Source organism: Anomaloglossus baeobatrachus, chromosome 4 (genome assembly GCF_048569485.1).
Source record: "Anomaloglossus baeobatrachus isolate aAnoBae1 chromosome 4, aAnoBae1.hap1, whole genome shotgun sequence".
NCBI classification, from domain to species: Eukaryota; Metazoa; Chordata; class Amphibia; order Anura; family Aromobatidae; genus Anomaloglossus; species Anomaloglossus baeobatrachus.
The window spans coordinates 437,794,706-437,817,333 of NC_134356.1; the positions used below are offsets into that span (position 1 = coordinate 437,794,706).

The window sequence follows — 22,628 nt, forward strand, 5'->3', positions numbered from 1 at the left end:
TTAACCCCATAATCACCCCTGCAGGTCTGAAGTAATCCACACGAGGTCCCACGACGATTCAGCTCTGCTACATCTGAAGAGCACAGAGAGTGCCATAGAGCAGGACTGCCCGCTGTGAGTTCCAGAGAATGAATGAGCCACGTGATCACCGGTCACTTCACTCAGGTGATTTCCGGTCACAGCTGGCGATACCTGTGCCCGGGAATAGTCTGAGTGAGATCACCGCTGAACCCGTGGCTCACTCATTCTCTGTATAGACCCGCAGACCAGGTCTGTGATTGGCTGCAGTCAGATGCTCTGGGTGCGTCTGATTGCAACCAATCACAGATGAAAACAGTGAATATGTAATGAGCAGGGAAGTGGAGGAACCGCGGAAGCGTACAGCCACGCCGGTGATTCGGTAAATAAACCACGTCTGCTCCAATCTCCCTATCCCCACCACCATTTAAGTGCCGGCCAGATACCCTGGATCAATTACGGACCTAACCGTGTTTTCTATTAACCCTGTTAGACCCGCCAATCCAGGGTATCTGCAAGTCCACCTGTCACTAGGGTGAAAAACCGTAGCAAAAGTGCTGAAAAGAATTGACATGCTCATTCTTGTCATAACGCAGCAAAACCGGAGGTGGTTCACAAAACCATCAGGAAAAAATCCTGACGTGTGTGTGTCCATGAGTCTTCAGAAATCTCAGCCTTTGCAGAGACTGCAAAAAGCAGCGTTTTATTAGCATGGATTTGCATAAAACCAAGGCAAATCCGTAGCCAAAAAACGCTGCAAAAATGGCCAGTGTAAACATAGCCTTAATTATTAGTTACAGCATGAGCAAATAAAATGGGAATGTGTTGGGAGGCTGTCTGTCTAAGGGGTGAATGACTCCCAGGGATCTGGGTATATTGCTTTTTTTTTTTTAAACAAAAAAAAAAAAAAAGCATCCCAAAAGAAACACCTGCTAAGATCAGAGCAGTGTTCCTGTGCTGTGTAGGCAGTGGCAACAGAAGATCAACCTCCAAGAATAGATCTCTTCAGAGGTGTCAGAAGAAAAATGGTAGGATAAAAATTACTTTTTAGTTCTTTTTCCAGACCACACAGTCTGTCAGGCACAGACCGGTTTGAAGCACCATTTCTTCAAAATACCCAAGCTACTTAAATGTGGCAAGAAATGAACACAGCACCTCTGGCGTGGAAGCTGGCATGAAAGTAGAGGCAGACCGACAAATAAGATACTACGAACTGTTTGCGAGGTAACCCAACCAGAAAAAAAAATAAAAATAAATAGCTCCCGAAAGTGGCACCAGGAGTGCTGAAATCATCAGCATGAAAACAGTAGCAGGAGTGGAGAGGTAGAGTGGTAGCCAGGTAAGAGACTGAAAGATATCAGCTGAGGGGGAATAAACAGAAGAAACAACAAAATATGGGTACCCAGAGAAGGGAAGACCTTACTATTAATCCCAGGAAAGTGATTAGTTGGAGGGAGAAGTGGAGAGAGAACAGCAATTGTCAGCTTTCTGATGTCTTTGGGAACCAGCAAGATCACCAATTTGGTAGCACAATTGTGGGGATACCTGCAGTCCTCTGTGATGTTCAGTCATGGTCTATGGATGATTGGTAGAACTGTGATACCAACAGCAAGGTGCATACCTTCCTGGGTTGAAGGGAAGAAAGTGGGGACAGCCATGCCACCTTAGGGAGAAAAAAGAAATTGGAAAAAAAAACACATGCAGAAGGACTGACACTGGCCATGTCAGACCTAGACTAAAACGGAGTTGACTAGTATCTATAGAGAGGGAATAGCCCATTGAGCAGAGACAACACTTTTCCTATGGTAAGGGGTATACCACCTATGGTACTGTGTGCACCAATGCTATGAATAAGAAAGCTGCATGTTAATCATCCCTAGAGTGTGTGAATGCAAACTACAGTCAGTATCTTCATAGGGGTGTGAAGAAGGCAGCAATTTTACCCCAAATACCAAATTCTATGAAAACAGAAAAAATAAGCACCAAGTTGTCCTATTAATAGGTTATTCATTAAAGCTTCTTTTAAAATGTCAGTAAGTGGACAAATACAAAACAATGGTAAGGATTTAGGCATCTTTATTTCAGAACATATTTAATAAGTCTGGTGTTAGCACAACCAAACACAAGCATCTTCCTTTCCATAGTAGGATGGATACATAAAGTTCATCAATTGAAAGGAGTTTTTTTTTTTAGTTATTTATTTTTTTTTAAATAAAATGGTATCGATCATTCAATACTGCAGCTACTGGAAGTCCAAAAATAGCGTGACTTAGAGAGCAAAACTGTGCACAAGGCTTCAGGAAGTCAAAGTCCACCTGGCAAATGAATGTGCAAGTAGGAATAAATGTGATGATTGTTGGTTGTCCCTAGGTGGGACTGAGGAAGTCATGCCCATAGCACCAGTCTTCTATTGAAAGTGCTGGAAGAAGCTTCAGTGACTTTTTTTCCACCAGAGTCTTTAAGGAGGCAAGAAAAGTACAAGCGCACAGAAAGCATCTGTACAATCTGAGAGAGTTCATGGTTTCTCTTTGCTGACATTACTATAAGTATTTCCGAGCGACATAACTTAATATCCCTCCGTGCTTGTAGAACGTGACTTCTGCGTCATTGTTAAAGGCTGCAATTACTTGAAATATCTTTCCGGTATTTGTCTGAGAATAAAAAAAAAAAAACAATTACAATACGAAGATTGATTTATAATTTCAGGCAATGTTGAGTTTGTTATAGACAAGGATTTTTACTCCCAACTAGTACACGTTTCTCTGTAAGGATCGCACAATCATTTTGTGGGGTGAAAAAAAACCCCAAACATGCTGACTCCCCCTTTCTAGCATTTGTGATTCCGCTCTTCCAAAAGACAAAACTTCTTAATTTGTCAAATTAAAATTAAATTCTTAAAAAGGAAAATGGGAAAAACATTGTATTTGATGAAATTGAAAACAATGCAATCTTCACATCTTATGTTACCTGTGCAATAAAATGACTTCTCTATTCTATAAGTATGAATACGGTACTTTAATAAAGTCTGTCTTACCACCATATATAAAATAAGGATTGATGACCCCCCCAAAAAAACAAACAACCCACTATTCAATAAGCATTTTTTTGTTTTTGCATCCATTTTTACTTGTGTTTATACAATGTAATGGGTGAAAAACGTTGCAAAACATTGAAAGAATTGACTGTCATCAAAAATGAAGCAGCGCTTAAAATACAGTATTTGCCAAAAGTGTCATTTCACTTGAAATGGTTACAGAAAATTAAGTATTTCTCCCAGAAAATTATTGCAATTGTCATACACGTTTACTTCCTTTGTGTGAATCGAAACAGAAAAAAAACAAAAATGGCATAGTTTGACATGATTTCAGAACCACAAAAATGGGCTGGACAAAATTGTTGCCACATGTTCAAGCGCACCTGAAGCAAGTAACAAGTGTGGGCAATATGGAAATCACACCTGAAACCAGATAATAAAGGGGAGAACTTGATGCAATCTTTACATAGAAAACAGAAAGGAGGAGGAGAGAACTTGAGAACCAAAATTGTTGAAAAATATTAACAAGGTTATAAGTAGTAATGGGCAAGCACTAAAATGCTTGTTTTGAGCTGGTCAGATGCTCGATGTGAGTAACAAGCATTATGGAAACTTAATGATTGGCATGTTTGGGTCTCCACTCATACAGCCAGAGCACAGCATTTCCGGTGGGAGTGAAGGAGGGCAGGTATTTGTTTTTTTTGGACACACTACATCCTAGAACATTGTTTTATTCTTCGGGAAAGCCGATCAGACTTCATGCAGTCCTAGCTCAATAGAGTTTCTGGATGTCAGAATAATGAGGGGAGAGGACGGCTCTGTCGTGACTGATATCTTTAGAAAAGGAACAGCAGTTAACTCCCTTCTTAGTGCAAAATCATCTCATCCTCCACAAGTCATCAACTCCATACCGACAGGTAAGTTTTTGAGAGCCCGCAGGGTTTGTTCGGACAACGATCTGTTTGAGAGCCAGGCGATGGATCTTAGGAGGCGGTTCAAGTCCTGCCACTATAGTGATAGGTCGATTGAATCTGGCTATGAGAGGACAAGACATACTCCGAGGGATAACCTCCTCAAATCGAGTGTAAAGAGATCAGATCAAAAAGTCAGATTCATTACGGCCTATCACTCTCAGTGGAGGGAAATGAATGAAGTTGTGGCACGCTATTGGCCTATACTCCTGTCTGATGGTGATTTGGCAAAAGTTATCTCGGCTAGGCCATCAATTATGCCACGTAGGTCTAAAACACTTAAAGACATGATAGTGAAAAGTCACTATGTCCCACCGCCCTCTACATTTCTGGGTTTATCAAGGGGACCAAAATGGGGTTCTTTTTCTTATGGAGACTGTGGGGCTTGTCCCCAAATGGAAAGGTCTTTTACTTTCCATGATGCGTCTAATACAAAGTCCTACAAGATTGTACATACTATTAACTGCAGGACAACCTTTGTTGTTTATTGGGCAAAATGCCCTTGCGGATTGATATATGTAGGGTTGACTTCCCGGGAATTAAGAGTTAGGGTTCTTGAACATATTAGGGACATCAAAAAAGCAGCGAAAGTTGAAACAGCAGAGGAAATTCAGGCCCTAAATAATATTCCCAAGCACTTCCGAGAAAAGCATATTTGTAATTGGCCGCTCCTCAAGTTTAGAGGGATAGATAGAGTTTACTTTGGTAAGAGGGGCGGTGATCACAGGAGGGTATTGGCCCAGAAGGAGGTAAAGTGGATTACCACATTGGAGACCGTTAAGCCGCAGGGTCTAAATGATCTGGTGTCTTTTAAGCCCTTCCTGTGATCGCCCTCCCTGAGGATATTCTTGTTTTAATCCTGTTCTCATGCGTTTTTTGTACGTGTTTGGTATGATCCTCCTTGTTCAATCATGCCCTGTGTGGTGCTTACTGTTTGAGTTTGGCTTGAGCTGCCTCCTTAGGCTCCTTGCTCTCTGCTTGATTTTTATGGTCATTTTTTTTAAAATATTTTTTTCTTTTCTTGTTTATTATCCTAATTTACAGGGCTTGGTGAGAGCGATTTTTTTGGAAACCAGTCATGTGTGAAATGTACACTCTCCACATATATGATGGAATCACACTTCAGGATCTACGTGCATTAAAAAGCATACTTAATGTTTAAGTGATTTTGTTTAACCTTAGCCTCTATAGAATGTACAGTGAGTTGCCTGGCTGTGGCTATGCAGCACACGATATGGCCATAAAATGATTAATACCTTTCTGTGTTATATATGGCTGAATAATGTCCCTTGGTATTTTTGTATGCTGTGTTCCCATATGTTTGGCTTAGACTATGATATTATGTACGTCTGTCCATCTCATATGTGATAATGTATACTTACAGTATGGATATTGCTTAGGATTAATAATTTAGCACAATTTGAATGAGAATTCCTGATTTCTGATGGTTGCCAATACTATTGCCCTCACCTAAGATGGTGCTGGGCTCGATTATGCTCGTGCGCGCTCTGTGTGTCCGTGTCTGTACCTCCCCAGCAGCCGGCGTCCAATGAGAGAGGCATTTAGCGCGCATGCGCAGTGCAGCTTCCGGGACGCCGGCTGGAGTGGGCGGCATGGCCGTCGCCGCGCACTGCGTGCCACTGATGGGCCTCAGGTGAGTCTTGTACCATAAAAAGATGACCATCTCCCTTGTCACAGCACCTCCTGACGAAGTGAGTGTGAAACGCGCGTAGAGGTGCTGGGCAGTGTGGTTCATCAGGTAGTGGTCTCCAACAACTTCCAATTGCTTCCAGCAGTCCTTCAGGTTTGGTCTCTCCCCGCTTCCCCCTCCTGGGTGACAGGATGGCATGGTATACTCTGGGGTTATACTGACCTGAGAGCTGGCAAATTTCATATGGGTAATGTTTCAATATTTCATTGCAGAAATCTATGGTTCAATCTATGTAATCTGCAATGCTCTCCTTATGTACCATATTCATGTATTTGCATGGCACTGCCATTTAAACATCAGTACTTATAGTCTATTCATACCTGCTGGAGTGTCAGTTTTGTAAATATCCTTGATGTACTCTGGGATAGATATATATATATATATATATTCTTTCATGACTATTATAGCGCACCAGATTGTCAGCCTTGTAATATTATCCTAAATGTACTCTGGGGTATATATATATATATATATATATATATATTTTTTTTTTTTTTCATGACCACTACAGTGTACCAACTTTAATACCACACTGTCCCAGGATTTTTTGTGTTTTTAAGGGGGGGGGGGGGGGGAGACTTTTTACTGTGTTTTTCGATATCCGTCTCCAATTATGTGGTTTGTTAGTATCATGTCAATAAAATTTGTAAACCTTTTGAAATCACGTGTGTTTTCTCTGATACATTATATAATTATGCAGGTCTAGTATAGGTTTATATTCATGCAGTGAAGCAAGCCTGTGCATTGTAGTCATCATTTCACGGACAACATATCCAAGCACCTGCGATACTCGACAAAGTTCCGCAAGTACCCTGGTACTAGATCGGATATTAAGCAGTGCCGAGCACACTTAATCACCACTAGTTATAAGTCCATCTGCAAAGATATTGATGTTCCTTTGTCCATGAGTGCAACATAAATCAAGAAGTTTACAACCCATGCCAATGTAGATAATCTCCCAGGCCTACATAGAAAAATTGATGAAAGGTGGCAACGCAGGCTAGTACAGATGGTGGATAAGCAGCCCCACTCAAATTCCAAAGAAATTCAAGATGTTCTGCAGGCTCAGGGATCATTGTCAGCGCAAACTATCCATCCACATTTGAATGAAACGCTATGGAAGATCTCACTGTTGACAGAAAAATAAAAGAGCTAGACTGCAGTTTGCCAAAATGTACATGAGTAAGCCAAAATTCTTCTGGGAAAGTCTTGTGGATAGATAAGACCTAGATATAGCTTTTTGGTAAAGCTCATAATTATACTGTTGACCGAAAAAAAAATGAGGCCTACAAAGAAAAAAAAAAAAACACAATACCTACAGTCAAATATGGTGGATATTCAAGATGTTTTAGGGCTGTTTTGTTTCCTCTGGCACTTGATGCCTTGACTGTTTGGTAATCTTCAGATTTCATGATGCCTTTCAAAGGATTTGGGTCACTATGTAGTGCCCAGTGTAAAGCAAGCTGGGTTTGTGTCCTAGGTCACGGGTCTTCCAACAGGACAATGACCTTAACCATTCTTCAAGAAGCATCCAGAAATGAATGGAAACAAAGTCCTGGAGTTTCCAGGAATGAGTGCGGGTCTAAAGCCCATTGAACACCTGTGAGAAGATCTTAAAATTGCTGTTGGGAGAAGGCAGCCTTCAAATATGAGAGACCTGGAGCAGTTTGTAAATGAAGAGTGGTTAAAAATTTCAGTACAGAGGTATAAGAAGTTTGTTGATGGTTATAGGAAGCGATTGCAGTTATTTATTCCAAAGGGTGTGCAACCAAATATTAAGTTGAGGGTGCCAACAATTTCGTCAGGCCCATTTTTGGAGTTGTGTGAAATTATGACCAATTTGCCATTTTTCCCCTCTATTTTTTTGATCCAAAAGAAAAACAGGAAATAAACATTGGTATGACAAAACGTGTAACTGCAATAACACAAATACTTTTTCTGGAAAAACGTAAAAGGGTGACAACTCTTTCGGCCATGACCGTACATGTAGAAATAAAAAAAAAAAAAAAAATGCATGCATGGAAATCTCATGGATTATGCTGGTATTTTAAAAACCGTTTTCTATGCCACATGTGCTGTGCAAACGTTTGCAGCAAAAACACCATGTGTGAACATGTCTTTAGGTTTTCAGAATGCAACTTCAGGCAATATTTCAACACAAACGATATATAGAGTTTGGTTCAGAAATATTTGGACGGTGACAAGTTTTGGCATTTTAGCTGTTTCCCAAAACATTCAAGATACAGTTATATAATCAATATGGGCTTAAAGTGCAGACTCTCAGCTTTAATATGAGGGTATTCACATCCTAATTTGACTAAGGGTATGTGCGCACGTTGCTTTTTACCTGCTTTTTTGCTGCTTTTTCTTCTGCGCTGTTTAATGCCAAAATGGATGTGTTCTTCTATTCAAGCAAAGTCTATGGGAATTTGGGTTTCTTGTTCACACTATGTTGTTCAAAATGCTGCCTTTTTGTGGCAGAACTTTGGTCAAAAACTCAGCTTTGCAGTGCAAAACCCAAATGGCAAAAACAATTGACATGTTGCTTCTTTGAAAAGCTGAGTTTTTGACCAAAGTTCTGCCACAAAAAGGCAGCATTTTGAACAACATAGTGTGAACAAGAAACCCAAATTCCCATACTTTGCTTGAATAGAAGAACACATCCATTTTGGCATTAAACAGCGCAGAAGAAAAAGCAGCAAAAAAGCAGGTAAAAAGCAATGTGCGCACATACCCTAAGGGTTTTGGAATTACAGCTCTTTAACATGCAGTTGCCTCTTTCCAAGGACAAAAAAATAATTGGACAATTATCTCAATTACCAGCCTGGCAGGCTATTAGACATTATTACCAGCCTGCATGCACGTTTTCCTGCAGATGAAGGTTGATCTGATCAGCTGAGATCTGCCTTTAACAGGTGTGGGTGGATCAGAGATCCACCTGTGCCTGTTAACTAGTTAAATCTTGCTGTCAATCTCTGATAGCGGGATGTACATCATTCCCTGCTTCCATTAGCGGCCCCGGAACGTGATCACATGGCTCTGATGGGTTTGCCATGACAGCCAGGAGTCAGCTGATGACCTCTGCGCTTGTCAAGATGTAGTTCCTGTGAACGTTGGCTGAGCAGTCACAGGAAGACAGCAATTGTGATGTACAGAGCGGTGCTGATGCACTGTTCTGTACAGCAGAAGTAATCAGATGATTGCAGCATCAAGTCTCTTAAGGCACTAGTAAAAACAATAAAAATTAAAAGAAGAAAACCCAAAAGTTTTAACAATATGAAAAATTAAGTTCAAATCACCATTGAAATGTAGGGAATTTTTTTTTTTAACACGTATTTGGTATTAACACCGTCAGAAATGCCAGATCTATCAAATTATAAACTAAAAATAAAAAAACCGCCAGAATTACTTTTTTGAGGGGTCACAACGACATTGTAATCAAATAAAATAACATCTGATCAGTCACGTCTACACCAAAACGGTATAGTTAAAGGCAGCTCAGGATACCACAAATAAGCTATCACGCAGCCCCAGATCCCAGGTTTTCAAAAATTGCACCAAAACGAACATTTTTTTTTACCACAAAAAAAAAAAAACACAAAAAAAAAAAAACAAAAACACAACAAAAAAAACCTACACGTTTTTTATCTACGAACTTGTACTGACCTGGGAAATCATACTACCAAGTCAATTTTACCATACAGTGAACATGGTAAACAGTTAAACATTGTGGAATTGCACCTTTTTTACAATTTTCACCGCACTTGGAATTTTTTCATATTTTCCAGCACAATTTGTGGCAGAATAAATGGTGTAATTCAAAAGTACAATTCGTCCTGCAAAAACAAAGCCCTCGTATGACTATATTGACGGAAAAATAAAAAGTATAACTCTTGGAAAAAAGAGGAAAAAAAACTAAAGAAAAATGGAAAATGGACAGGTTGTGAAGGCGTTAATTGGCTATCCCCTCGTTAATCCCATCATCAAGTAAGCAGGTAAAAGGTCTGGAGTTGATTGCAGGTGTGGAATTTGCATTTTGAAGCAGTTGCTGTGAACCCACAACATGCAGTCAAATAAGCTCTCAATGGAACAGAAACAAATTATTTAGGCTGAAAAATAGAAGAAATCCACCAGGGAGAGATAGCAGAAATGTTAGAAGTGGCCAGATCAACACTTAGAACGCATATGTGAAAGCAGCCTAAGTCAGTTGCAATCAGTCGCCTTGACGAAATACGGTAGCCTGCAAAATATTTTGCAGGATTCCGGTTTTTCCCCATAGACATGTATGGATGACGGATTGCAACTGATGGCCCTTGCGTTGCATCTGCCGTGTGACGGATCAGCTGTGGAACGACTGACCATCGGGCGGCAGGAACGCAGCATGTAGCGTTTGAGCGTCAGAATCCTTTTTTTTTCCACTGCGCATGCTCAGCTCGTGTTTAATTCATTGAAATCAATGATCAGCTGATCGCCCGGTGGCCGTCTTTAGTGAACGATCAGCTGATCGCCCGGCAGCATCAGTCACATCAGTTGTGCCACTATCTGCAACACATCTGTTGCATCAGTCACACAACTGATTATAATGGATGCAAAACAACACAAGTGTGAAAGCAGCCTTAGATACATTATGCAAAAAAAAAATTAAAAATAAAGGGGAGGCCACTGCTGAGCTTGGATATTTTAAAAGGTCTGCACACCAGGGAACACAGCAGTGGTGAATGAATTTCCATGGTGAAGAAAAACCCCTTTGCAATACGCAACCGAATGAAGAACACTGTTCAAGAAATCTTGTGCTCGAGTCCTTTTGGATTTTGAATTTCACCTCTTCACCCCTCTGCAATTTTGCGGTTTTCGCTTTTTCCTCCCTTTCCTCCAAGAGCCATAACTTTATGATGTTTGTCAGAATAGCCATATGAGGCTTTTTTTTATGGGACCAGATGTACTTTTGTATGACACCATTCATTGTGCCCCATACTGTACTGAAAAACGTGAAAAAAGTTCCAAGTTTGGTGAAATTGCAAAAAAAGTAATTGCACGACTTTTTTTTTTTTTTTTTTTACCATGTTCACTATATGGTAAAACTAACATGGCATAGTTACCAAACATATATAGTTTTACTTTTAGCTATGTGGTGAAAAAAAATTCAGACTTTTTTTTTTTAAAAAAAAAACAATGTATTGTGCTTTTGTTGCCATTTTCTGAGACCCGTAGTGTTCTCATTTTTGGGATCTAGGGCTCAGTGATGGCTTATTTTTTGCATCTTGAACGGTGATTTAATTACAGCATTTTTGCATAGATGCGATATTTTGATCGCCTGTTACTGCATTTCCATGGAATGCTGCAATGACAAAAAAACCCCCCAAAATTTAATTTTGGCGTTTGGAGTTTTTTTCTCGCTATGCCCTTTACTGATCAGATTAACTGATTTAATATTTTGTTAGATCGGGCGGCATTTCGGTTTTATTTTCAATGAAGTAAAAAGGGCGGTGATTTGAACTTTGTTACTTATTTTACTAGTCGCCCTAAAAAAACATTATCACTGCACAGTCTGATTAATCGCTTGTGCTGATCAGAGCGGTGCTTCAGCATTGCTTTAATCAGCAAAAATGCTAATCTCCTGTGAGTGGCGGTGGTCTGCATCATCAGCTGACCCCATAATGCCATGCCAACCCATCACCGTATCACTGGGCTGTCGATGGCGGCGGGGGAACACCGCTATCCCTGCCGTAGTGCGTTAGATCATGCCATCCGATTCTGACAGCGTGATCTAAGGGGTTTACATACGCAGGTGCATCGCAGCTCTATCGTGCCTGTTAACTGCACGTCTGCTTATCAGATCAGCAGGTATGTGCGGGGATGACCTCAGGCGTAACGGGAGGGAGGCGACCTAGGACGTGAAGGGGTTAAATATAAAATATTTCCATGGCATGAATTCAAAAAATGATCTCTTCTATATTAACCCTTTCACCTCCGGGTGTTCGTGTTTTTTCCATTTTGGTTTTTTTTTTCCCCTCTTTCTTCCAAGAGCCGTAACTTTTTTAATTTTCCGTCAATCTTACTATATGGAGGCTTATTTTTTGCGGGACGATTGGACTTTTAAATGAAACTATAAATTTTACTATATAGTGTACTGGAAAACATCAAAAAAATTTTAAGTGTGGAAAAACTGCAAAAAAAGTGCAATAGTTTTTTGGGATATATTATTCACAGTGTTCACTATATGGTAAAACTGATGTGTGGGTGTGATGCCTGAGGTCGGTACAAGTTTGTAGACAAACATGTATAGGGTTACTTGTATCTAAGGGATTAAAAAAAATAAATAAATTCACAAGTTTGTCCAAAAAAAGTGGACCATGTTTTGCGCCATTTTCTCAAACCCGTAGAGTTCTCATTTTTCTTGACCTATGGCTCACTGACTGCTTATTTTTTGCGTCTCGAGCTGACGTTTTTAATGATACCATTTTTGCACAGATGCTACATTTTGATCGCCTGTTATTGCATTTTGCGCAAAATTTGCGGCTACCAAAAAAACCGTAATTTAGGCGTTTCGAATTTTTTTGCCGCTAACCGATCAGAATAATTGATTCTATATTTTGATAGATCGGGCTTTTCTGAACGCGGTGATACCAAATCCGTGTATATTTTTTATTTTTTTAACCCTTTAATTTTCAATGGGGTGAATAGGGGGGGGTGATTTGAAGTTTTAGGTTCTTTTTGATTTTTTTAAAACTTTTTTTTTTTTTTTTTTACTTTAGTTTACTAGTCCGCCTAGGGGAGTGAAACTCTTCCATATCTCCAGATCACAGCTACACAGCTGAAACCTGTAGAAAAGGAGCTCTCCTATTGCACACTGCAGTCTGCCAGGTAAGAGGAAGTGACTCATGATGGCTACAGGCGTCATCACATGACCCTGTACTACCATGCCAACCACCGGAAGTCACGTGATCACGTCACGTGACTTCCGATTGGGGCGGGTAAGTTACCATTATAGCTGCGCGCATATACATCCCGCTGCTGGATTTTGTCAGCAAGATGTAAGGAGTTAATAGTCGCGGGTGGAATGCGATTCCACTTGTGACTAGCAGGCACACATGTCAGCTGTTGAAATCAGCTGATAAGTGCGCGGATCGCCGTGGCCTGCCGTGGGATTAACCTCACACGATCCATGACGTACAGAGTACGTCATGTGTCGTGAACTGGTTAATATGTACCGGCAGCACTCACACCCTTTAGATGTTCTAAGCTAGTACCGTATTTTTCGGACTATAAGACACACTTCCCCCCCCCCCCCCCCACCCCAAATGTTGGGGGAAAGTGGAGGGGTGCGTCTTGGCCTGAATGTAGGGCTGCGGGGAATGAGGGTGCTGCGGTGGAGCGGGTCATCGTGGGCACGAGCAGGGTGCAGCATCGCCTGCCTTTACCACGTGGGCCCACTCATTACATATGCACGCCCATCCTCCCACCCATCTCTCAGCGCTGAAGCCAGCGCTGACAAGTGGGCGGGGTGATGGGCGGGGGATGCGCGTTTACTAAACAGCCGGCCGCATGATCACCCCTGGCAACTACAGCCTGGAGTGATAATGTGCAGCTATATTCACTGCTCCCCGCGCATCATCATCAGCGCGGGGTGCAGTGAATCAGTATACTCACCCGTCACTTCCCTTCTGCACCGCGATCTCCTCTTGTCTGTGCCGGCAGCGCTGTGTGGAGCCGGCCACGATCCCTGCAGCATCACTATGTCCTCCTGTGTGCCGGCGGCGCGGCTGCGTGTGGAGAGTGCGCACAGGGATGACGTCATCGCTGTGAGCACCGCTAGTCTCCACACAGCCGTGCCGCCAGCACAGACAGGACGACATTGTGATGCTGCAGGGATCGTGACCAGCTCCACAGAGCGCTGCCGGCACAGACAGGAAGAGGAGCGATGCTGCGTGGAGTGAGGAAAGGAGAGTATAAACGTATATTTGTGTGCCACAGGATGCAGGGCATATGAGCAGGATGATGGGCGTATATAGCAGGATGATGGGCGTATATAGCAGGATGATGGCTATACCAGGATGAGGGACATATAAATATATCGATATATCTATATATCTATTCTATCTATCTATATTATACACAGTCAGGAGGATCATTACCAGGATAGGCAACCTTAGTAGAGAATTTGGGAACATTACCCCCATAACAGTATCAGCAGCAGATCCTTGCCACATTACAGTGTGTCATTACCACATTTTTTCCTTAAAACTTTTTCCTATTTTCCTTCTCTAAAACCAGGGTGCGTCTTATGGTCCGGTGCGTCTTATAGTCCTAAAAATACGGTATATATAGGTTTATTTACTGCTAATTATGCTATTTATCTCACCTACGCAATGCTCCTTTCATTGGTTTAATACCATTTAAAAACAACATAGTTTGTTATTTCAGTTTATATTCCTCGCTCGAAATGGGTCATTCTTTTTAACCTTTAAGGCCTTGTGCGCACTGGGAAATGAAATTTCCTTGAGAAAATTCCGCATGCTCTCAAAGATTACCGCACCCGCGGTAAAAAAACGCGCGAAACCGCACCCGAAAACCGCATGCGGTTTGCCGCGGTTTTACCGCGGTATTATTCGCGGTATTGCCGCGGTTTTGCCGCGTGCGGGTTGGGATGTGCTTTATTGCATTCAATGCAATAAAGCACATTGAAAAAAAAAAGTCATTTAATTCTGAGATAGTAGATAGACAGAAGAATAGATAGAGGGATAGATAGATGACAGATCGCTGCATTTCCCACGGTCGGCAGTGAGTTCACATTACCGGCCGTGGGAAATGACCGGTAATTACCTCTGCTGTCTGCTGCTTTCATTCAGCCTGTGTCTGTGACAGTCGCGGCTGGATGGAAGCAGCGCAGGACCTGTGGATTACGCCGGAGCGCTGGATTACGCCGGAGCTTTGGTGCGGGAGGGGTTAATAAAATGGTGAACGAGGCTTGTTTTATTTAAAATAAAGGATTTTTCTGTGTGTGTGTTTTTTCACTTTACTTACGGGTTGATCATGTCAGCTGTCACATAGACGCTGCCATGATCAAGCCTGGAGTTAATGGCGGTGGTCCCCCACCATCATTAACCCCTTGTATTACCTTGCTGCCACTGCTACACGGTGGCAAGAAGAGCCGATGACACTCCGGTAGTGCCGCATAATGCATGCGACAGTGCCGGAGCAGCTGCGGCTGATATTCTGGGCTGCGGGAGGGGGAGTGAGGCGGGGGACATTAACCCTTCCCCTCTCCCTCCCCAGCCTGAGAATACCGGGTCGCCGCTGTGTGCTTACCTCGGCTGGAAGGTAAATATGCAGCGGAGCCCACGTTCTTTGTTTTCTATATTTCCGTTTTCTTTCTATGTGTGTTCTATGTGTCTGTGTCTATGTGTTCTGTGTCTGTGATGTGTGTGTGTTTACTCTCTGCTTTGCTTCCTCTTCCTGTAATGACATCACTTCCCTGCAAAACCGCAGACAAGCGATGCACATTAGCGGAGGTAAACCGCAAAATACCGCAGGGAATAACGCAGGAACACACAGTGAACCGCACAGAATTTGCTGCCTGCGTTATTCCCTGCGGGATTTCATGATTAACATTGGAGTCAATGGAGTGAAATCCCGCAGCGATGTGCGGAAAAGAAGTGACATGCACTTGTTTTTGCTGCGGGAATCCCGCAGCAAAACATGCAGCTGTCAAATTCCGCCTAGTGCGCACAGGATTTTTTTTCTCCATAGGATTTGCTGGTGATTCACTGCAGAGATGTTATGAACATTTTCTGCAGCGAAACATGCAGCAAATCCGCGGAAAATCCGCGGCAAAATCCGGTATGTGCGCACAAAGCCTTACATTGATTTATCCACAACTTTTAATTATGTTTAAATGAAGAATTTTTTAAACATTTCTACCACCAGATCAGATGTGCTGTAATTCCTTCACTTCTGTCTCTGTATTCTTTGGACATATCAAACTAATTCTACTTTCACACTTGCGTTGAACGGCATCCGTCACAATGCGTTGTGTAACGCATGTGACGGATGCCTTGCAAAAAGTGTGATAATAAAGGCCACGGAGTGTTAAGTTTTCTTTAGCCGAGAGAGAGCGCCCTCATCTTCATGGCACACATGCCGACATTACCGCACACATCCCGACACTACAGCCCTCATCATCACCGCACACATCCCGACACTACAGCCCTCATCACCGCACACCTTCCGACATTACCGCCCAGATCACCGCACACCTTCCGACATTACCGCCCAGATCACCGGACACCTTCCGACATTACCGCACACCTTCCGACATTACCGCCCACATCACCGCACACCTTCCGACATTACCGCCCACATCACCGCACACCTTCCGACATTACCGCCCACATCACCGCACACCTTCCGACATTACCGCCCACATCACCGCACACCTTCCGACATTACCGCCCTCATCATCACCGCGCACACCCCGGCACTACAGCCCTCATCCCCGCACACATCCCGACACTACAGCCCTCATCTTCACCGCACACACGCATGCACTACCGCACCCATCATCACCACACACACACACTCTCTATCTCAGTGACGTCCCGGCTGACAGCACGATTCACTTCAGTTGCTGCATTGAGCTCACAGGAGTGGCGGTGTTCTACGGCCGCTCCTGTCAGCTTCATGTAGCAGAGCTGGATGCGTTGCGGGACTTAGTGTGGATTACGCCGGACCTGGAGGGGTATTTGGGGATTTTAATAAAGTGGTGAAAGAGGGTGGGTTTTTTTTGTCTTTTATTCCAAATAAAGGATTTTTTTCGGGTGTATGTGTTTATTTACTTTCACTTAGAGGTTAATCATGGATTGTGTCTCAGACGCCTGCCATGATTAACCTAGGACTTAGTGGCAGCCATGGGCTGCTGCCATTAACTCCTTATTACCTCGACTGCCACCGCACCAGGGCAATTCGGGATGAGCCGGGTAGAGTCTCGGGACTGTTGCATCTAATGGATGCGGCAATTCCAGGCGGCTGCTGGCTGATATTTTTAGGCTGGGGGGCTTCCCATAGCGGGGAGCTCCCCATCCTGAGAACATCAGCCTTCAGCTGTGTGGCTTTACCTTGGCTGGTATCAAAATTGGGGGGACCGCACGCCGATTTTTTTTAAAATTAATTTAGTTAGTTATTGTACTGCACGATATAGACCCGCCCACCGGCGGCTATGATTGGTTGCAGTGAGACAGCTGTCACTCAGCGTGGGGGCGTGTCTAACTGCAACCAATCATAGGCGCCGGTGGGCGGGGGAAAGCAGTGAATATGTGATGGAATAATGAGCAGCCGGCTTTTTAAAAGAGAAAAAGCCTCCGGAGCTTTGGGACAACTGTGCAGCGTCGCACCCGTGATCGGTGAGTAAGAGAGGGGAGACAGAGACCAGGAGTGATTTTAAACGATTTTGATCGTTCTGCTGGACATGCTGAGCATGCGCAGTAAAACGTGACGAAATCCGCCACCATAGACAATCATTTGACACCGTGGTGGATTCCAACGGAATCAGTCAAGGTGCGCTATTTTAACGACACAAAAAACGCTACATGCAGCGTTCCCTCCGTCCGACGCCGCATCAAAATATTGACTCGGAGTCGTCCAGCGGATGCATCGCAAGACCATCCGTTGCTATCCGTAGCTAATAGAAGTCTATGGAGGAATATAACTTTCCTGCAACGGTCATGATCCAAAGCACACAATACAGATGAGCAATGACCGAAAATATACTGTGTAAACAACCCAGGAATTTAAAAAGGCAAATTGCCAAGTCAGTTACCAGATCTCCTCCCCATAGAACATACATTTCACAAAATGTATAGCAAAAAGACCCAAAAACAAGCAACAACTTAAAGTGAGCTGCAGTCAAGGCCTGGAAGAGCACTGGAAAGGAGGAAACCCAGTGTTTGGTGACGTCCATGGCTTCCAGACTTCAGCCAGTCATTGCCTACAAAGGATTCTCTACAAAAGTATGAAAAATGAACGTTTTATTTATGGAAAAGTTAACTTGTCCAGCTACTTTAAAGCTCCTGAAATGAGGAGGATTTGTAGAAAAACAGTTGCAATTCCTAAACACTTTCAGATTTTATTAGGAGTTGAGCAAAAATCTGTAAAGTCTCCACTTCAATTGTAAGTGGTTTCATTTTAAATGTCATGCAGAGCCCTTAGGAGGTATAACGTTGCCCAGTACAAGTACAATGTACACTCGTAAAACATATTTTTATTAGATTTTTTCCAACACAGACATTACAGATGAATACTTCCAATTTATGGAGGGGTGGGGGGGAGGAATAAGGGTAAATGATTTAACATCTTATTAGAAGAATATTATTGGAGAAAATGGGAAGGGATCGGGTGAGGGCGAAGTATTCCTAAAAAATAAGAACTCTATGATTTATAAATATAGTACTAAATAACACAGTAAACCACTGATTTACATCTTACTAAGTGAGATCAATACGTATCATCTGTGCTCGCATTCCACAACATTGAATGGTACACTAACAGTATGTCAAGTCCTACCTTGACTTCCAGACTTTCTCCAGGTACTAGCTTGGCAGGAATAGATAAAGAATACTGCTCTTTTCCAGAAAGGCTCAAAGATTCGGCATTTTGTCCAGGTAGAAACTGAAGAGGTGCTATGCCAATGCCCACTAACTGATCCTTATGAATATTCTCATAGCTTTCAGCTATCACGGCTCGGACACCCTGTAGGGAGACAAGTTACAAAAAAAATGCTGAATATTTATGGGGAGTCTGAAAGTAAAGAGTCAATTAATAGAAAATGTTCAAACAATTTATGTTAAACCATAACTACCATTTATTCACTAATTTACAACTTCTCATAGCTTTTGATGAATTAATAAAAATATACATATTCATAAGACTTTCACAAAAAGTATTTGCCTGTCTCAATGGTTTGTCTTATTAAACACAAGCATACTAGGTTTCCCCCAAAATACAGTGAATTAGTGTCCCACATTATATCAGCTGTGTAATGGACAATAGCTCTCCAGGGAGGTCAAAGGCAATCCTCTTCTCTAAAGCCAAATCTAACATTTGTGATATTCACCAGTTTAAGAGTATTGTTGGCGTACGGTCTACATGTATTGCAGATGTGGGGTTGTCCTGGGGTCAGATCTCTTTTTTTTTTTAAATAAGATCATTTTTAATTAAACAAAAAGCAATTGGTATAGAGCAAACGAAGGGAATTTTGTTTACTTACCGTAAATTCCTTTTCTTCTAGCTCCAATTGGGAGACCCAATGCCTCCGGAGGCCACACAACGTATTACACTAAAAGTGTAAAGCCCCTCCCCTTCTGCCTATACACCCCCCGTGCATCACGGGCTCCTCAGTATTGGTGCAAAAGCAAGGAGGAGGAAAAAATTATAAAATGGTTTAAAGTAAATTCAATCCGAAGGAATATCGGAGAACTGAAACCATTCAACATGAACAACATGTGTACACAAAGAACAACAGCCCGAAGGGAACAGGGGCGGATGCTGGGTCTCCCAATTGGAGCTAGAAGAAAAGGAATTTACGGTAAGTAAACAAAATTCCCTTCTTCTTTGTCGCTCCATTGGGAGACCCAGACAATTGGGACGTCCAAAAGCAGTCCCTGGGTGGGTAAATAATACCTCATAATAGAGCCGTAAACGGCTCCGTCCTACAGGTGGGCAACCGCCGCCTGAAGGACTCGCCTACCTAGGCTGGCATCTGCCGAAGCAAAGGTATGCACCTGATAGTGTTTCGTGAAAGTGTGCAGGCTCGACCAGGTAGCCGCCTGACACACCTGCTGAGCCGTAGCCTGGTGCCGCAAGGCCCAGGACGCCCCCACGGCCCTGGTAGAATGGGCCTTCAGCCCTGAGGGAACCGGAAGCCCCGAGGAACGATAAGCTTCGAGAATTGGTTCCTTGATCCACCGAGCCAGGGTTGATTTGGAAGCTTGTGACCCTTTACGCTGGCCAGCGACAAGGACAAAGAGTGCATCCGAGCGGCGCAGGGGCGCCGTACGAGAAATGTAGAATCTGAGTGCTCTCACCAGATCTAACAAGTGCAAATCCTTTTCACATTGGTGAACTGGATGAGGACAAAAAGAGGGTAAGGAGATATCCTGATTGAGATGAAAGGGGGATACCACCTTAGGGAGAAATTCCGGAACCGGACGCAGAACCACCTTGTCCTGGTGAAACACCAGGAAAGGGGCTTTGCACGACAACGCTGCCAGCTCAGACACTCTCCGAAGTGAAGTGACTGCTACTAGGAAGACCACTTTCTGCGAAAGGCGTGAGAGAGAAATATCCCTCATTGGCTCGAACGGTGGTTTCTGAAGAGCCATCAGCACCCTGTTCAGATCCCAGGGTTCTAACGGACGCTTGTAAGGAGGGACGATGTGACAAACCCCCTGCAGGAACGTGCGTACCTGTGGAAGTCTGGCTAGGCGCCGAGCGCAGAGACTTGTCCCTTGAGAGCCGAGCGACAAACCCTTTTCCAATCCGGATTGAAGGAAGGACAGAAAAGTGGGCAAGGCAAATGGCCAGGGAGAAAACCCCTGAGTAGAGCACCACGACAGGAATATCTTCCACGTCCTGTGGTAGATCTTGGCGGACGTTGGTTTCCTAGCCTGTCTCAGTGGCAATGACCTCTTGAGATAACCCTGAAGACGCTAGGATCCAGGACTCAATGGCCACACAGTCAGGTTGAGGGCCGCAGAATTCAGATGGAAAAATGGCCCTTGAGACAGCAAGTCTGGTCGGTCTGGTAGTGCCCACGGTTGGCCGACCGCGAGATGCCACAGATCCGGGTACCACGACCTCCTCGGCCAGTCTGGAGCGACGAGGATGGCGCGGCGGCAGTCGGCCCTGATCTTGCGTAACACTCTGGGCAACAGTGCCAGAGGAGGAAACACATAAGGGAGTTGAAACTGCGACCAATCCTGAACTAAGGCGTCTGCCGCCAGAGCTCTGTGATCTTGAGACCGTGCCATGAATGTCGGGACCTTGTTGTTGTGCCGGGACGCCATTAGGTCGACGTCCGGCATGCCCCAGCGGCAACAGATCTCCTGAAACACGTCCGGGTGAAGGGACCATTCCCCTGCGTCCATGCCCTGGCGACTGAGAAAGTCTGCTTCCCAGTTTTCTACGCCCGGGATGTGAACTGCGGATATGGTGGAGGCTGTGGCTTCCACCCACAGTAGAATCCGCCGGACTTCCTGGAAGGCTTGCCGACTGCGTGTCCCGCCTTGGTGGTTGATGTATGCCACCGCTGTGGAGTTGTCCGACTGAATTCGGAACGGTTTGCCTTCCAGCCACGGCTGGAACGCCTTTAGGGCAAGATACACTGCCCTTATCTCCAGAACATTGATCTGAAGGGAGGACTCTGTCTGAGTCCAAGTACCCTGAGCCCTGTGGTGGAGAAAGACCGCTCCCCACCCTGACAGGCTCGCGTCCGTCGTGACCACCGCCCAGGATGGGGGCAGGAAGGATTTCCCCTTCGACAGAGAAGTGGGGAGAAGCCACCACTGAAGGGAAGCCTTGGCTGCCCGCGAAAGAGAGACGTTCCTGTCGAGGGACGTCGACTTCCTGTCCCATTTGCGGAGAATGTCCCATTGAAGTGGGCGCAGATGAAACTGCGCAAACGGAACTGCCTCCATTGCTGCTACCATCTTCCCTAGGAAGTGCATGAGGCGCCTCAGGGGGTGTGACTGGCCTTGAAGGAGAGATTGCACCCCTGTCTGTAGTGAACGCTGTTTGTTCAGCGGAAGCTTCACTATCGCTGAGAGAGTATGAAACTCCATGCCAAGATATGTCAGTGATTGGGCCGGTGTCAGATTTGACTTTGGAAAATTGATGATCCACCCGAAACTCTGGAGAGTCTCCAGAGCAATGTTCAGGCTGTGTTGGCATGCCCCTTGAGAGGGTGCCTTGACAAGCAGATCGTCTAAGTAAGGGATCACCGAGTGTCCCTGAGAGTGTAGGATTGCCACCACTGTTGCCATAACCTTGGTGAAGACCCGTGGGGCTGTCGCCAGGCCAAAAGGCAGTGCCACGAACTGAAGGTGTTCGTCCCCTATGGCGAAACGCAGGAAGCGCTGATGCTCTGGTGCAATCGGTACGTGGAGATAAGCATCTTTGATGTCGATTGATGCCAGGAAATCTCCTTGGGACATTGAGGCGATGACGGAGCGGAGCGATTCCATCCGGAACCGCCTGGTTTTCACATGCTTGTTGAGCAGTTTTAGGTCCAGAACAGGACGGAAGGATCCGTCCTTTTTTGGCACCACGAACAAGTTGGAGTAAAAACCGTGACCCCGTTGCTGAAGAGGAACAGGGATCACCACTCCTTCCGCCTTCAGAGTGCACACCGCCTGCAGAAGAGCATCGGCTCTCTCGGGGGGCGGAGATGTTCTGAAGAAACGAGTCGGAGGACGAGAGCTGAACTCTATCCTGTTGACTTAGACCGCCATGAATCGGAGTTCCTCTGATCCTTCTGAGGCCTTTTGGACGAGGAGAATTGAGACCTGCCCGCGGACCGAAAGGACCGAAACCTCGATTGTACCTTCCGTGGTTGAGGTCTGTTTGGTTTGGACTGGGGTAAGGATGAGTCCTTTCCCTTGGATTGTTTAATGATTTCATCCAATCGCTCACCAAACAAGCGGTCGCCAGACAATGGCAAACCGGTTAAGAACTTTTTGGAAGCAGAGTCTGCCTTCCATTCACGTAGCCACATGGCCCTGCGGACTACCACCGAATTGGCGGAAGCTACCGCCGTACGGCTCGCAGAGTCCAGGATAGCATTAATGGCGTAGGAAGCAAACGCCGACGCCTGAGAGGTTAAGGACACCACTTGCGGGGCAGA

General features: G+C 44.3%; 1 protein-coding gene across 2 annotated transcripts in view; it reads right to left on the reverse strand.

The window, feature by feature from the left end:
* Window positions 1-2,077: 2,077 nt before the first annotated feature.
* Window positions 2,078-22,628, reverse strand: part of IREB2 (iron responsive element binding protein 2) — a 175,600-nt gene continuing 155,049 nt past the window's right edge. For both annotated transcript variants that reach the window (XM_075345495.1, XM_075345494.1), the window contains exons 22-23: window positions 18,293-18,478; window positions 2,078-2,669 (exon numbers count right to left, since the gene is read on the reverse strand). In XM_075345495.1, the coding sequence (XP_075201610.1) occupies window positions 2,559-2,669; window positions 18,293-18,478 (297 nt within the window). In that variant the 3' untranslated portion in view covers window positions 2,078-2,558. The remainder of the gene's footprint in view (window positions 2,670-18,292; window positions 18,479-22,628) is intronic.